The sequence below is a fragment of the Buceros rhinoceros genome, unplaced genomic scaffold (assembly GCF_000710305.1).
Source record: "Buceros rhinoceros silvestris isolate BGI_N320 unplaced genomic scaffold, ASM71030v1 scaffold32290, whole genome shotgun sequence".
In the NCBI taxonomy this organism is placed as follows: Eukaryota; Metazoa; Chordata; class Aves; order Bucerotiformes; family Bucerotidae; genus Buceros; species Buceros rhinoceros.
The window spans coordinates 34442-51775 of record NW_010388388.1 but is presented as its reverse complement, the minus strand read 5'-3'; the positions used below and the strand labels follow the sequence as shown (position 1 = coordinate 51775).

General features: G+C 39.8%; 1 protein-coding gene across 1 annotated transcript in view; it reads left to right on the top strand.

The window, feature by feature from the left end:
- The first annotated feature begins 1766 nt into the window (after positions 1–1766).
- TRIM66 (tripartite motif containing 66) overlaps positions 1767–17334 on the top strand; it is a 44190-nt gene continuing 28622 nt past the window's right edge. Inside the window, exons 1-3 of the mRNA XM_010145763.1 lie at positions 1767–1932; positions 12158–12261; positions 16171–16318. Of these exons, the coding sequence (XP_010144065.1) occupies positions 1767–1932; positions 12158–12261; positions 16171–16318 (418 nt within the window). The remainder of the gene's footprint in view (positions 1933–12157; positions 12262–16170; positions 16319–17334) is intronic.

Here is a 17334-nt window from a genome sequence, read left to right as displayed (position 1 = left end):
AGCAGGAACTTCTACGCTCTTTTTATCACCCTCGTCCTTCTCCCTCCTACCAAAACCCTGTACACAGTTTGCTACGTTATGCAAAAAGCAGACATTGAAATGTAAGGTAACATGCTCCTGCTCGTTCAGCCGCGGGTTTGGCCTCTAGGGTGATACAGCGATTCCCAGGGTTAGGCTTTGTTTGCACTGATTCTCTGTCATGGTTGCCTTGGTCCTGGGCTGCGGTTTCTCTCTCTGAACGATGTGGTAGTCTAAGACCTCAACTTCCTACTGCAGAAATTACATGTTTTTATAGGTGCTGTTTTGTCTTCTTAGCAACAGTGGTAGCAAGAAACAACAGAGCTGGAGCGAGCCGAGAGCTGTGCTGCTCTGATGACATTTGCCTCTGAAAGATGGTTGATGAAGGTGCACTGTGAAAAGTAAGCTTTAAGTAACGAGCACTGGCATAATGTTTATGAGTTACACCTCAGGTGCAATTACCACAGCTCATTTCTAAAGGGACCTCTAGTTTTGAAATTGGATCAGAAGTTTTAGTGATAGGTTTGAATTTGTGTAAGTGAATTCGGTAAGATTGGTGGGTAACTACCTACGTTCCTCTGTTCCGAGAGAAGGTGCTGAGTATGAATGATGCAGACTTTAACATATGGTCCATTTTTTCCTATAATATTTTAAATAGCAATGACTTCAGGATGCAACACTTAAAAAATTCCTGGTTGTGAATTTCTGAGACATCCATACATTTTTTGCATTGTAGAAAAAAAAAAAAGACCCACCTACCAACCATTTCTGCTGGAATCTGCCCCGAGACCGAATCCCTCAAGAGAATGCATAGCCCTAATGTCAGAGCTGCTGCTCTTCTGTGCTGGGGAGGTCTGAAGATCGTAGCTGCAAGTGATGCACAGCTGATAACAAGGCCACATGCCGAGGTAGGTTTGGTCAGCTGGAAGGGTGATTCCAGGGGAAACGAGACTGTTTGCTGCTTCTCTGATGCAACTTGCAAAAGTTTCCCTTTGCAGGCTGTATCTGGTCAACATCTCTCAAAACTGAGGCTGCAACATGAACCGCAAAGCTCTCAATTTACCTTGGGGAGTGCAGGTTGGCAGGAGGAACACTGTCCTGTGGGTGGGACATTCAGGTTTGGTCTATCATTTATCTGTGCTCATCTTGACAGTTGAAATTTGATGAGTGAAAAAATTTCTGTGTAGAAGACTGGCAGAAGATGCTGTACATTTATGAAGGCAGCTTTCTAAAGTGCATTGCTGAAATGATGGACCTAAGATCAGTTATGCTTATTATTTGCTTTACCTGAAATCTATAAAACATTGAGGTGAAATTATAAAAGCCGTTAGAGAATATCGTCGTTTTTATTGCAGAGTTTCAGTGCTTCTAGCAGGAAATGTACGGCATGTGACAGTTCAGCCTGGTACCAGCTTTGTAAGCAGATCTAGAGAACAGATTAGTTTTTACCAGAGTTGTGAGTACTATAGAGAGACAGTGGGATCATGGTTTGTAAACCTTAAACCACAATTTCCTGCACAACATTCTGCATATATACCTTTTTTTTTTTTGTAAAGCAGGTATGTGATTTTCAGCTGCAAAGAACTTCCTCTTTCTTCACAAGGACTAAGTAAATGCTTCTGAGAACATGCATCCTGCTGTTGCCTTCTAGTTTGCACTTGAGTGGTCAAGTGTTTTGTTGAGTGAAGAGGTTGTTATGAGCCACTTTGTGACTCTGCGTTCTCAATGTCAAACTTCAGCCAACAGAAATGGAGACCCTGAATCTGCTGAGGAATTGTTTGGTGTGCAAATGGGACCTGCGGAGGAGAGACCCCAGGCTGCTGCCTTGCCTTCACTCCTTCTGTAAGGACTGTCTTCCGGATTTGATTCAAGGATATCGCTGTGTTCCCACTGAGTATGAAGTTCTGTACGAAGGTAATATATAAGGATCTCTGGCTTTGCTCTTTATATTACAATATAATAAAAGTAGATGGATTGAGAAGTGCTTTTTATAGTTTATTCCTTTACAGCACTACTTTACAAGAATAAACTAGGAGACTCAAGATTTGTATGAGCAGAGAGTGGACTGGGAACAAGCCTCCTTCATTATGGTTTTCATCCAACAACAATGTTTTGAGGAGAAATGCTACAGTCAGGCAACACTGAACATTTTCCAGAATGGGCTAAGTTTCAGTTACCAAGAGTGACATTATGAATATTTGATCTCTTTAGCTTAGTAAATAAATAAAAGCTGCAAGGTAGTTTCTAGGCTACATCTTTATCTAGTTTTTTGGATGTGTCAGACCTTTCTATGGTACTGGTTGTGGTGATAATTTTATGTCCTCTCCCCCTTCTATGAGCCCTCAACACCAATGCAAAACATCCGGTTCTGTGTTCCCAATAGATGTCATAATAACTGTTATTCGAGTATGTGTATTCTGGTGCGCTGAGACTTTTATCTCACTGTAAATGTGGTTTCTCTCTCTCTGAACCCCCCTGACTGTAGGAGATACTGTAACTCACCCTGACAAGCTGAGTGAACTAGTGAGGACAACAAGCATTTTGTGACTGTGGCTTTTGAAATCCTGAAGTTATTTGTACAGTTTTGGTAGTGATGATAACAGAAAATATGAAACTTCTTTGGAACAAGACAGGACTTAGATCGCAGAATGCAGTCATTTTAAACTGAATGAGTCTTAACTGCCATGGAGAAGCATTCCAGACTCATTACTGATTTATAAGAGCAACAAAGGCATGTAGATTACTTGTATTTTCACAGGCTTTGAACTTCAGATGAGTAAGAGGCATCATTTATTATCTCTTCCATAGCAGATTTTAGAAACACGTAGGAAGAGAAGACATCTTCCCTGAGGTGATGGTAATCTGAATTGATGAGATAACATAGACTAGACAAGTTCAGGTTTGGGAACAAATGGAAATGGTGTTAGGAGAGCACTGGTGAAAGGCTAGCAAAGCACCAAAGGGAAAGGAAAAGGGAATAACTTAATGGCAAAGGAGGAAGGCTGCTCATGCGTAGGGTACAGGCAGAAAAAGTTACAAAGGTAGAAGAAGACAAAGAAAGCAAAGCAGTCATTTCAATTAAATGTCACCTTAAAATTTGTAATGCCCAGTTGTAGTGGGTTTAAAGTGAGGGACATGCTTTGTAATAAAATGCTGTTGAAAATAACTGCTCCATTACTTTGTATATATCCTTTGTATATACTGGACATCCAAGCCATCCTTGTTTCTGTTTGCCATGTAGAAAAGTGAATTTCTACCACTTGGTGATCTTGGATGATGGGCAGCTAGAGATTCTAGTGAGTTGTTAAAATATTGGGTATTCGTTCAAGCTCCCGAGTGTATCAGTAATTGTTTGTCTATGACAAATGGGAAGATACTAGTTCTTGAAGTTTTTCTGTTTATTTCCTCATTCTCTTGTAGACAGGGAACTTTTATAGGAAAACACCAAGATTAGAAAAAAGAAATAATGAATGGTGATGACCCAGTAAATGAAGTGAGACTCCAGGTGCAGAGTATATGAGTTAGTACATGAGCCAGGAGAGCAGCAAACCCAAAACATCTGTGTCTCTTACTTAAGTGAGTAACTGAAACTGCAACCACTATAGATCAGCCAGGATAAATTTGTGAAATCTTCTGATGGTGCTGTGCTAAACATTGCTTGTCTTATCTGCACCAATTGCTGAGTTATGGGCAGTGCAATATCAGCTCTGTTTCCAGTGTAACCTTTAAGTACGATCATATATAAGTGCTAGTGATAAAATGTAAATACAAGTGCTAAACTATTTTAGCTGACTAACGTGATATATTGCCTGTAAGAAAAATGCATTCTTTACTCACTATGAACTCTTTAAGCAAAATGTAAGGATGGAAATCTATTTCCAAGTGAAGCCAATCTGACATTTGTACAAAAGCCTACTTGGATGTGTGGTTTTCAGTATGCTTTGCTATAGATAGTACTATGCTAACGTAAAGCTCTGTTCTAGTTTCTTGTTGTTGTATGAAGATTGCTGAGAAGATGGAGGTAAGCAGTCCTGGTATTTGATGAGTGTTCATGTAGGAAACTTACTTTAATACATGTATGTGTTTATAATGGCTCATGAACGAAAGGTCTGAGAGAGCCAGCGTTCCTATGGAAAAGCTGCATCATCATCAGAATTTAGTCACAGCTGTGAGAACTGAGAGCAGAGAAGTAATTTGAGAGGAAAAAGAAAATTATGTTTGCAAGTTTGGCTCCTACTTATGCTTCCTATATGAAGGGGACTTGAGGATTCTTAGTTTTTCTTTTCTTCTTCTGCAGATCAGTAGCATTTTCTTTTTTTTATTCATGTAACAGAGAGCCCACATTCTGTGTGCTTCCAGTCTGTTTAGTGCATGGGAAAGAATAAATTTAAAGAGAGGGACTGGGTAAGAAAAAGAGAGAAAAGGAGATGAGGGATCTCCTGAGATGGAAATTTCTCAGATGAGGATTTTTCCAGGCTCCTACTGATGTGAACTGCCACTCACAGTGCAATGTGCAAACATGCAGAACCGGCCCTTGCATGCTGCCTTGACTTCTCGGGTCTGGCTGTTGCTGAGTTCTGAATACATTCAAAACCAGCGCTTGTCTCTCCTTTCTGAACTGGAAGGGGGTGCCAAAATAAATCACCATTTATCTGTGGATCTTCCTCTCCGTAAGCTGATCAATGAGTTGTTTAAATTGTTTTAGTGTTTTAGATATTGCCAACATATTAATTTCAAAAGTAGCTGATTGAGGACCAGTGGAGGTGCACTGTTGTGAGAAGTTAATATTGTTGCAAGACTGTCTCAGCTTGAGGGTTGTTTTTGTTTCTTTTTTGCCTCCTTAAAAATATCATGGGTAATCACTGCTCAATCACAGTTTAGACCCCTGAAAACAAGGCAGATCAGAAAAGATGTATGGGAACACCTTGCAGGTTTCTGCTGATGCCAAGTTATTTACATTTTCTGACTGAATTGAGTAATTTGCCTAACCTAAGTTACACTTCGTGTTTGTAAAATGCAATTAGTAGTTGCCCAGCTTTGTGAATTGCTTTGGAAAGTGATAGATTTAATTGTATCATGTTTTTTGTATTGAACTTGTGTGTTGAGTAATTTTTTCTGAAATTCTATTTTAAATATGTGCTTTGCCCTTTTGTGCTTCTCTAGGTGGGATAACAAAAATTGTGGACAATGACTGTGTAATTTCTGTGCACAGTCTGTGCAAAATGACTGTGTAATTTCTGTGTGCAGTCTGTGCATAAGTCAAAAACTGTCCACACCTGTCTTCTGTTAGCTTCCTGCATGCAGGAGAGGGTCTGAGATCTCCACTTACATGCCAAGAAACGCAACAGGGTTATGCGTTCGTTAGAGAAATGCAAACTGATCAAACTAAGAGAAAACAGACTATTAAAGGGAACAGACTGACTCAGCTGTACTCTTGACAAATGTCCTCTTGCTGCATTTTATTATGTCCCGGTTGAAAATATACAGTTTTCTTTAGCTTGAAAGGTAGGTGTGATATATAACCATGGATCCCTAATTGTGAACGCTTGTTAGCGAGACACATCCAAAACTTAGCCAAGCATTGTTCACGCTTGCATTTAATGTGTTCAGAGAGATCTTCAAGGAGGCTTATTTCAAGAGAAGGACTGAGCTTTAGGACTTCTTTGGCTCTAGGCTTGTTTTCAGTATGATGTTTTCGAATAAGAAGTACGGGGTACTGGCCTAAGGAGACTCCAGGTGTCCACACACAGTACCTCATCTAGCCTGTGTGGAAAAAAAACAACCAACCAGCCAAACTCCCTGCACATCTGCAGAGTTCTTTAAGCAATATTTAAGCTTACAGTTTAGCTGCCTTGGTGATAGAGCTGTCATATCTGCAGGACCCAGATAGCCTTGCTTTAGCGCAATCAGATAAGGCAAGTGATGCAATGCATCACATCTGTTAATTCTGAAGGAGAATACCCATTTGCTTTAATTAGACCCACCTAACACCAAATACATGTTTTATTTCTAAAAAGGGAAGTAGAAAGATGAGTCAAAAGAGGGAAACTGTTCATAATGTGTATATTTAGTCATTTTAAAATGGATTTAAAGTTAGTCAGCCCTTCTCACTCTGTTGTTCAGCTGTCATATCCAAAAGGCATGTGAAACAATGAGGGGTTTAGTTAAATAGATATGAAGCCATGAAGTGGGAGTTGTCTTCAGAACTGTTTCCTATAACCTATAATTGGGTCTCCAAGGAAGTGTAAATTATGCCTGCAGCTTGAGCTGTAGCTAATGCTCTCTGAGAATAATTATTCTGATGGTTGTTGGAGGAAAAAGAGAGAAGGAATACGTGCAACATGTGGACAGCAAGTATAAATGTGGTGTGTATGATAGATCCACTGTTTGTTTCTTTATGCTAATCAATTCTCCTGATAATAATAACTTAATTATGTGCATTGATTTATTTCTGAAACAACCAGCTTGAGAGTTCTTTCTATTTAAACCTGACCAGACTGGAAGACCTTGAAACAAAACTGCGAGCTGTGGCTTTTGATGTTCAAAAGGTCTTTGTACTCAGTTTCCATACGTGGTGGAGAGGTTACAGTTTGCACTTTCAGAAATTATTGCAGTAAATGATCCACAGCTCTGTCACTTATAAATTAGATACCTACGATATAGGTGGAGTAAAAACTTGAGAGCACTCAGAAATTTTAGTTCATTCTTTATTTGTGCTTCTAGAAAGGAACACTTTGTGTGAGGGTCACCACCTTGATGTCTGCTTGCTCTTCCCTGGGTCTGATGCAATTTTCGTTAACAGAAAAGAAAGTGCTGTGGGATGTGAGACACCTGACCTGTGGGGATCTAGGGCTTGAACGGTATGTGGCAGAACCTTATTGTTTTCCTAGAAGCTGGTTTTGGATATCCCTGGTATGGAGTGGAGAGTCCAGACTGGTTATCTCTGTCTGACTACTGCATCTGCTGCCTTTGCATTTCCATTTTCCCCAGCCCGCTGCCTGGTTCCTGTTGCTGATGGAGTGTGAGCATGGAAATAATCATGTGGCTTATGCAAAAGGGCTGCAAATCAATTCAGCGAAGTTGTCTATGTTGCCGAAGGTTTTCAGGGCTCAGAGATGTGTGTACATAATCACACACAGAAAGGTATGTCCGTATGCATGTTGGTTGCTACTGCTAGTGCTTTTGTGGTGTTCAGGTCCGTTAGCCTACTACGGGTGGTAGTTCAAGGGGTAGTGGAGCCCTGGAAGGATGTAGGTGTAGAACTATTCCTCTACATCCCTCACGTGATGAAACTTCTTTGGGAGTCTTTTCAATACAGTGTGGTCTTCGGTGATTGGTCAGTACTAGCTGATAACTCAAATACACTGAGAATAGCTTATATATGGCTTATCCTGCATAAAATTCTAAAATAGGGTTTTGTTCTGCATATCACAATGAAATGGGACTTAAATCCAACGTTAAGATCCTTGCTAGTCTTTCTAAATCCATGGTCATCTCTTTAGCAGTTAAATGTTGTGTCATAAATAATGATTTCAAATGATAAACAGCAGGAGGTAATGAACTTCTGAAAAATAATTTATGCAAATATTCCTACCTGCTTTCTACCAATGTAATTTCCACACAAAAATAGAGCATGTCAATAGCTCTCTTAGCTTTTTGCCACTTTAAGATACTGATAACAATAATGACCTTCATTTGGGCATCATGATTGCCCTGTAGCCGAACTGGCCTCTGATCTCTTAGTAAGTAAACTGTTGTTTGAATCCCGTAATTCTGTGCTGAATTGCTATTTGGATCCAGAAATTGCATCATTCTTACACGTATAAACAGTGAGTCTCTAGGGCTTCTGACTACTCTTCCCTTCACCCACAGTGCTGTAATAATGATATATTCAAATGAGCTGTCTGCAAAGTAGAGGTTCTTAAGACAGATTAACAATGTTGTCTAGAGGCAGTGGTAAGGTAGGAAGGCAAGAAAAATATTTAGAGAATGGTCTGCAAAATATACCGTGGGAGTGAATGGCGTTATAAGACCTGCTGCTACTCGCATCTGGAAAAGCTCTTCTCTTCTGCACATTTGCTCCAAGTTATTCTGAGGTCTGAGAGAAGACCAAGGCAAGAAGGGAAGTAGGATGCTACTATTTGTTCTTACTATGGGGTTTTTATTCCATCGCTTCAGGAAAAATATAACCAAGGCAAGTCAACACAGGCCTGAAAGAATCTGAGAAGCAAGGGCAAGAAGGCAAGAGGGGGAAAAACCTGCACGTTGTAGTGGCCCAGTGCATCCTTCTGCCCTGCTGATTTATCAGCAGTTCTGGCTGAAGAAGGGAGAGCAGCCCCACGTAGTCCACGAAAGGTGTAGAGACTTCAATCTGCGGTTGGGCAAAGCCTGCTTCCAGGGAGCGCACTCTGTGTGCAGTCCTGCCTAATAACCACCCGCTCCTCGACAAAAGCGTGTAGCTCTCTAAGTGACTGTTTGTCCAGAGGACAGGTAAGGGGGATTCTAGGAAATTGTACCTACTGGCGATTGGCGCTCTGAGCACAAACGCAGCATAGTGCACCCGCTTCGTACTGTTGAAGTAGCTGCTGCTTGTGGCTGTTTGTAAATGTCTAAGTAAGGTTTGCTTAATTTCAGGGTAATTGCTTCACAAACCTGTCTGTAGTGTATTTATTATGCCAAGCTATCATTAGATTCTTTTGGGAATTTATACTGAAAGAGGTTGGAAACAGGTTTTTATTAAATGGAAAAGGAATCGAATAAGCATCTCGGTTAGCTGAACGAGTATGATCTCCGAAGCTACTGCATTCGGGGAATCCCTCTTTTAGCAAGATGCAGATCTGTCTCCTGTGCTTTTAAAATAAAGTCTTAAATACAGAATTTGGTATGAGGACAGGCAAGAAGGTGCTTACTGATAGTTCCCTACCAGTAGGAGACTACTTCCAATTCAGTATTGCTGTGGTGTCCCCGTTATTTTTCCTGTTAACTGTTACGCTCTTTGTTCTGTTGTTTTTTTTTTTAATTAAGCTGAGGGCTAAACATGTCTTATGTTCATCTCAAGGGAGTTTCAGATTTGAAGTCATTATAATTCACAGTAATTTGGATATTTAAGACACACTTTGACATTTACATCATCAAAGCTGTGCTCAATGGTCTGTGCTAGTGTGTCTAATACAAAGTTCTGCCCTGTGTGTGTGCAACTCACCCAGTGTGCATCTCTGGAACAACACTAATTTCAGTAGCGTAACTTGGATATAAACCCTGGGAAACAAATTGTCCCATGGCATCATTTTTAGATATCTCCTAATATTAATCATCCTTAATGTTATCTACCTCCAAAATCATGCCTGTTCCATATTTCTTCATACCGCTGCCTTTCTCATAGATATAAGGAGGCTGTAGTGCAGAACTGAAATCCATGCACGATATGTGTTTTCTTAGGGTGAAAATTATTGAAGCTTTTTAAAAATAAATTTTAAGATGTTAAAAAGATGGTCTTGGCCATAGTCAAATGAATGCATTCTTTATACAATGTGTTTTATACTTCACTGGTGTGTAACAAATTAACAGAATTTGAAGTTCTCATGAACATGCCTGAGGCCATCCGCATTCCGTTAAATATCATCCAATTGGTAAAATTTGATTTAACATTCTGCACTGATTAGTGTTGGAATGTAATAAAATAGTAACTTCAGTATTATCTTTTTTTACCTTATGTGGTATGTGGACAGAAGTTGTCCTTACTGTGGTGACGTCCTGAGCACTGCTTTTGTTTCCCAGTAAGCAACAGTTCCCAGAAATGTTTTGTGTAAGACTGTGTGCTCACCCATACAGCATGTAGAGGAAGGAAGAGTTGTGCATTTCTTACCTCAGAAAGCAACCTGCTGATAATTCCCCCTTTGGTCAATTTGTGGTGTGTTGTGTAGCCTCGGTATGGAAGTTTTCTGGCTGTATTAGCCAGATCAAGAACTGGCACTGCTTGGGCAGTGCTGTCATGGGAGCAAGAAACTGATTCTAAGTCTCAAAGGACTAGAGGCAATTCCCTTCAAAGTCAGTAGATGGTTTCCTATCACAGAGAATTAGAGCATGTCCCATGAGACTTATTTGAGAAGCTGCTCGAAAGGAGGTGTTTTGCTTCCTAGCTTATCATTCAAAATGTGTCTGTCTTTTATTTCTGCTGCTGTTATACCTGTGTTCCTTTGTAAGGTGCTTACAGGGAAACTTGAAAACTGTCACCTGCTAGGAATTAGCACTACAGTTCACTCGTGCTTGTAGTATGCACCATGTACAAGGAGTAGGAGGGCACTGTCTGTATTATGCATCTCAGGTACTGCAGAGCTCCTACTCTTTTTACCTTTCCCTAGAGAACCGAGCCGCTAATGGGTATCTACAAGACACACAGAGCTGTAACTTGGGAAAGGATGGAAGGGTTTCAGTGTGACTAATATAAAAGCATTCTGCTGTCCTAGGATGTAATGTGTGAAGGTGATTACCTACAAATATTGTAGGTAAATAAGATACCTTTTCAGCCGTGCTCCTTATGAAATGGATGCAAAGTAGATGAATAGTTTAAAAGACTTCTACAGCTTTCTGCCATCGTGGGCATCTTTATCGGATGAATTTTTATCCTTTTTGTAACTCCTGTCACCAGAACACGCTTAAACAAGACTCAGGTTACATGCCCAGAAGATGAGCAAACTGCTGGCAATTGCTTGGTTGCCCTTTCCCCTGGGGTGACTGGTAGCCGACAGGCACCTGACAATACCGCCTGTTCCTTCTCACACCTACATGAACACTCAGCGTTGTTTGAAACGCACAGTTAAACAAGTGTGAGGTTGGCTACAGTCTGGCACTTAGTCCCCCAAATCACAGTTCTGTTGTAAGTGCAACCTCAGAAAATAGTAAACAATAGAGTTTTGCTTTTATAACAAGACTTGGGCTAAAAAACACGGTGGAAGCAGTTCTTAGTAAGATGCTCTCTTCAAAGGAAACAGAACTCAAAGTTTCTTCAAAACAGTTATGAATGAAAGTGAACACGTTCAGACCTCTGCATAGTGCTTTTGTCAGAAGTGGTAGTCGAGGAGGGGTTTGGGGTTTGTGTGTGTCTGTCAAAGTAAAGTGCTGCTGTTAAAATAACAGTAGCACAGTTCTGAACATGGGAGACATTCAGGGTTAGAACTGTGCACCTGGCCAGGGACTGCAGGAGCCGTGTCCCGGGGGCAGGTAATACTAACTACCTGGAAAACAGGAGAGTCTCTGATAACTGTCTAATGCGAAGAGTTGTAGTCATCTTAAGATTTAATTAATCTACTGACTACATTATCAGTCCAGTAGAAAGTTGTCATTGATCTTGCTTTTAAAATCTTGCTTTAAGTGAGTTTGCATCATGGAAAATACTGCTGTTAGTTATCATAAAGAGATCACTTGGCAAGGGGAGCATAGCGCTGAAATTCAGTTCTCAGCAAAATGGAAAATCTTAGTAAAAAAAGAGATAAGGTGAAAGTAGTCTGACACACCGCCACCATCTCCAAAGGTCCGGATTCACATCTACAGTAGTTTACAGAAATGTCGTCAGAAACTTGCAAATACCTTTAGGAAAAAAAAAAAAAAAGCACTAGGCCTTCTAGAAAAATGTCCTCCTCTTTCACGTCCCGTGCATAGCATGCTGCACTGTAAAACGAGTATTAGGTAACGTGTGTTTTGTGCGTTGATGTACCAGTGGTAACATAAAGCCAGACTAGAATAACCGTAGCAAGTATCAGAAAGCACAAGGAGATCTGTAACAAGGGAATACAGTTTAAAGTGCAGCTCACTTTTTATGAAAGCTGTAAGCCCTAATGAGTTCATGGAATTTGGACAGGGAGGTAGCATCGATAGATACTGAAATAGGTCAGCTGAACTATAGTGTCTTTCTAGGGATTTTGTTGCTTTGTTTTTCTTTCATATGTGTGGAACTAGATCTAGCCACAAGTAACTTATAACTTGACGAGTGCCTTGGTTTCCTGGAAATAAGTCTGCCCCTGTGATGTAAAAAGCCAATACTGAAGCGTAGTTTATATAATTTCCTGGTTCACATGGCTGGTGTACATTGCTTTATTTGTGATTTTATTGTTGTTGTTGTTTTCTTTTTTAAAAAAATCAGGTATCCTTTCCTGCCCTGTGTGCAAACAGACCTGCTTTGCAAGGGATATAGTAGAAAATTTCTTTCTCAAGGACTTTCCTACTGGTAACTCAACTATGGCAAAGGTAAGTGAAAACCACTAAGTTCAGTGCCTTGTGAGTTGTTCAGTGAACACTCTTTGAAAACAGAGCAAACTTCGTGTTTCACAACAGACTCTTACAGTTTGCTCATGCAGCACTGTGTCGAGTCAGAGCTGGGCTAGCTACTAGACAAAGGACAGATGCTCACTATTATTCCCTCTGCATTCCCCGCCTCTTCCCAAAGAGGGGATAGAAAAAAGGAGCAAGGCAGAGAGATTCATGAATTGGAAAAGAAAACTAAAATTGCTTTAATGAGAATAATAAAATTAAATATATACAAAAGCAATACCAAACCCAACCCCCCAATGGCAACCATGTCACCATCACCACTGATGCTGCTGGGCTTAGCTTTATACCAAATATGACCAACACCTTGTCGGTCAGTGTAGGGTCACCTGTCCAGGCTGCTCTTCCCTCAGGTCCCTCTGACTGGCTGCACCCCCAACATGGCACGCAGGATTTAGCCATGACCTTGGTTTTCGCAGCAGAAAGTATCAGCAAGAGCCCTTCTGCATCCCAGGCAGTGACTGTAAATATGAAGCACTCTCACTTCTAGAATCAGACACTGTCTGCAAAACTATGCTGTTAACTTCAGAAAGTGCAGTTAGGTAAAATCACTGAACAGAACGAGTTCTGTTCTCACTCAAACCAGGACACACTGTAATTACTTCACTCCTAGAGATGGGCATACTGCCTTCATAGTATTTTTTTAAACTTTATTTGAAGAATGAGTATATACTTAAAATAGATTTGATTCAAAAATATTGATAGTAGTGGTGTGGGCCTGGTTGTGTAACAATTGATATGTTGGGAAGATACTGAATGTCCTCGATTCCTCACTGTCCCCTTTCTGCATTCAACAGGAAGTAAACAGAAGTAGACTATTGGCTGAATGGTTACACCAAGTTTACCCTTTAGATCCAGTGGGCAATTATAATTTCTGATTGTCTATTTAGTGATAAAAAAGGTCACATCATACTTCAGTTTCCCATTGGGGAGTGGATGCAAACGGCAATTGGAAAGCATGAGATTACTGCCTTGGCCTTGTGTCGACACTGTAGGCAGACAGATTTCACTGTGCTCAGTACCCAGGAACAGGCAGGACTATTCTCACATTTTTGTAGTTACTGCTTTGGGTTGTGAGAGGGACAGAGAAAGATCTGTATTTCTGCTCCTTCTGTTACAAAAGAGTGTTCTATTATTTGCATGAATAAGCTTGATTTCAGAATGTGGTAGTATTACCTGTAGCTGGGAGTTAAAACAGGTGAAAACTTGCCAAAACTATTCTGTAATCTCCTGACTGCATTATCCAACGCGTGATCCGCAGCGTGGGAAGAGTAACGAAGCAGGGATGCTGGACTTCACCTTGTGAATGAGTGTCTTTTTTATGCTTTTGATTCCTAAGTAAACTGGATAGTCACATTACATATATAGTTTCAGGGCCTTTGTAGGGATGGGAACACTTTTTTCCATAATGTAGGACACAAGATAGATTCTTCCACTTAACTTCTGTAGGGGCAGCAACAATTTGTAGGTCAGTTCTGTCCCACATGGAAGGTTTGAGACCACTTTAAATTGTGAAAGTGACTTGCCCAGTGACAACACTGAAAAAAGTATAGAGGGGATATACTTTCCTGACAGTCATTTTTGTGTTTATTTTTCTCCATTATTAAAAAAAATGTGTAACCTAATCAGTGGAGTGCCCTGGGGAAATTAAAAAATTAATGTAAGCAAAGTGTGTTGACATCTTCAGGTGTGAGGTGCTTGAAGAGTGTAACGTAACTTTAAAACAGGGAGAGGTCTATTCACATGCACTCCTCAAAGAGAAGATGAAAATTAAGAAGATATTGCTGAATCTTTAGGATGCACTGCTTGCATTATACTGGGATTTCTTAATTACCACGACTCACATCATTTACCTTTCAATGAGAATTCGTGTAGAAGGGAAATCAAATGAGAATATCTAATGTCTTCAAAAGCACTAGATTATTTTTGCAAACCTACTTTAGAAAAAGTTATTTCTTTTCTGTAATCCCTTAGGAGTACTAAGAGTAGTTCAGTAAAGGAAATTTCTCACTGCAGCATAGGAATACCCTCGAGGGGCTCACAAACCCGTCTCATAGTTTTTGGCTAACTTCCTTTTTAGAACAGTCAAGTCAAGTAGCAGTGAACCTTGCATACTGTCTTTTAACCACCACCCCCCCAAAAAAACTAAAGCCATAATTTCACCATCAGTGATACCAAAAGGAGAAGCACCAGCTCCATCCAAGGGAGACATAGCTGAGCTGCCATAATTTTCTTAATCTACTTATTGTGTTCAAATGGGAATCTTGTAACGAAGTGTTTGGAAGCAAGATGTTTCTCAGCGTGTGGGATAGTGAAGCATAAATGACAGAATGTGCTAAATACCAGCAGCAGGAGTTTCAGAAATATGCAGTTCAGAATCTCTTGCCCAATATCCAATTTACACATCATAAATAATGTAACTCTGGGAACACTATGAGCTCTGCAATTTAAGAACAATGTTAAGACAGAACAGTGTCAATATGAATTCTAGTCAGACTGACAGCTGAACAGTTACAGGTACACCAGTGATTAAACTGTTTTGGTTCTTGTGGAGAAGGCAGAGCATCCCTTAGCCTTTGACCTGTTCCCTAAGATGGCCCTTCATGAGTACATTTTAAAATTAGACACTTCTTTTTATATAACAAGCTTTTCTTCCCAGAATACACACCCTTGCATTTTGCTTTAAACAATTACAGGTACCTTTTGGAAAATACTGTTGATAAGCAAATGGCAAAAATAGCAGAATGGCTGACACAGACACTTCCCCACCCACACAATCGAACACATTCAAAATTTGCTTTGCTGTCTTATTGCTGAGAGATGCCCAATCTCCTTGAAAAAGATTGGGAATATCTAGAAACTCTTGAGCAAGGAGCTGACAAGAAACCTGTTGTGAAATTCCAGTCCCACTGAAGGGAATGGTAAAATTTAAATGAAGTCCCTATATTGTTTTCTAAATGGCCTTACCATTGGCATGTGTTATGTATTTTTCTGACAGTTACACTGTAGCAGAGTGGTTCATACAATGCTAAAGCAAGTATTATGAGCTCTAATTTTAAATTAAGAAATGTAGACTTAGAGTAGCTCTGCTGAAGTAGCTCCAGTTTACATTCACGTACATGAAAGCAGAAGTGGATTCTAGCCTATGGATTTTTTAGTTAATAAACAATTAGACAGAAATGAATGAATGGCACCGAAATGATATAATAAAATGCTTCTGTATAATGTTGTGATTAAAAAGGAAATAGATTAAAAAACTTTTTGATGGGCAATGTTTGGTTCTAGCATTTCACACATTTACTTGACAATGTAGACTACCTTTCTATCTTTTCTGATGAAGAAAATATCTGTATCTATCTGAATATTTATACATATATATAAAAGTAAGGTGTACGCTCATTTGATGTGTTGAGATTACAAAGCACACTCCTCATTTTTAAAAGTAACTTTTAACATAATACTCCTTAACTGAAATCAGACAAGTCTATTTCATCGTTCATGGCTTTTTCTGTTCACAAGAAACAAGTAAGTATAATTATTTCTTCTGACTTCAAGTGTAAATTTTTGCTGAATAATTATTGCATCATGTCATAATTATGCTTGATTGTGACAGAGCACAGAAAGACAACCAATTTCATTTAAGGTCTTCAAATCTTAATTTTATTCTGTTAACTTTTACAACAATAACCAGGCTCTTAAAAACGCTTGAATTACATTAGTCTGAGGAAGAAAAATATGAAGTTTACCAATCTGAATCACTCTAGTAGGGAAAACAGTTGGTACAGCTCATTTGTTGTCCTTGTATGTAATTGCACTTTTTGTTTTTAGAGCTGCTCTATGTGTAAAGAGAAGAGACCTGCTCACAGTCTTTGTACAAGCTGCAATAGGTGGTTGTGCAGCTCGTGTACAGAGGAACACAGACATGGCAAGGAAACCGGAGACTGCTTCCTGACTGCGTCCCTGAAGGGCTGCACAGGTACTGAAGATGCACTTTGAAATTTTGTTTCTTCTCCTATCAGTTATTCAGTTGAAAAAGGAGCAGTCGCAGGCTCTGTGCCACAGACACTGTGCTGTGTGTGTGACTCAGAGGGATATGCATGTGTTAATGAGGTTATGTGATTTTTCTATAACCTCAGGGCCTTCACCACAATGGGCATTCCACAAGATTTGAAAAAGTTTGGATAATTGGGTTTCTCATGCCTTTTCAGTCTGTGGAGTGATGGGCTACAACTGCAACAGGCCTTGCCTTTTCGGTGTTTCTGTCCTCTTTTGGGTAATTTCCTTCAGGAAACTACCATAAAGCAATTCCTGTGCTTATGGACAAGGTGTGGGAGGGAGAGTCACAAACAGAAAAAAAAAAAAAGGGGTTAATAAAATGCAGCTCTAGAGTCTGTGTTTTTTGGTATCCAAGAAAAGAGCGTCCTTCTTCCTGTCTTAACTATTGAACTAGAAATGCTTGTGAATATTCAGCTTCAGTGGAAGGAGTTTGGTTTCGCCATGACTTAGCAGGGGTTTTTGGCATTCTTTCAATGCCAGTGTTCCTTCTTTCTAAAACATTTCTACCGTATCCAGGAAAGAAGACAAGAATAGACAGGAACAATGCTTCCACTTTACACATCTGCTGTCCATTCTTACTCTTCATCACATTACTCTTTAGAAAATCCTTTTAAGAACAGGTTTTAGTGACTTATACCAGTATCCTCTTGCTGCTGAAGTTTATGTAATGCATTTACAACAAACTCAAATTTGAAAAACCGTTCCCTATGTGACATTTAAAGAACAAAGGATTTCCTTGCCTCCACTGTGATTTCAAGTTCACTTAATATTTCTGCTTTTCCATATTTTACAATACAGTTTCGTGGATTGTTTTGCCAGACCAGGGCATTCAAAGTTGTGAGCCTGGTGCCCAAAATCATGAAAGGTATTTAAAACTCGTTAGAGTTTAGAGGACAGTATGAATTTGGTTTGATGACTTGTTTCTGACCCGCTTTG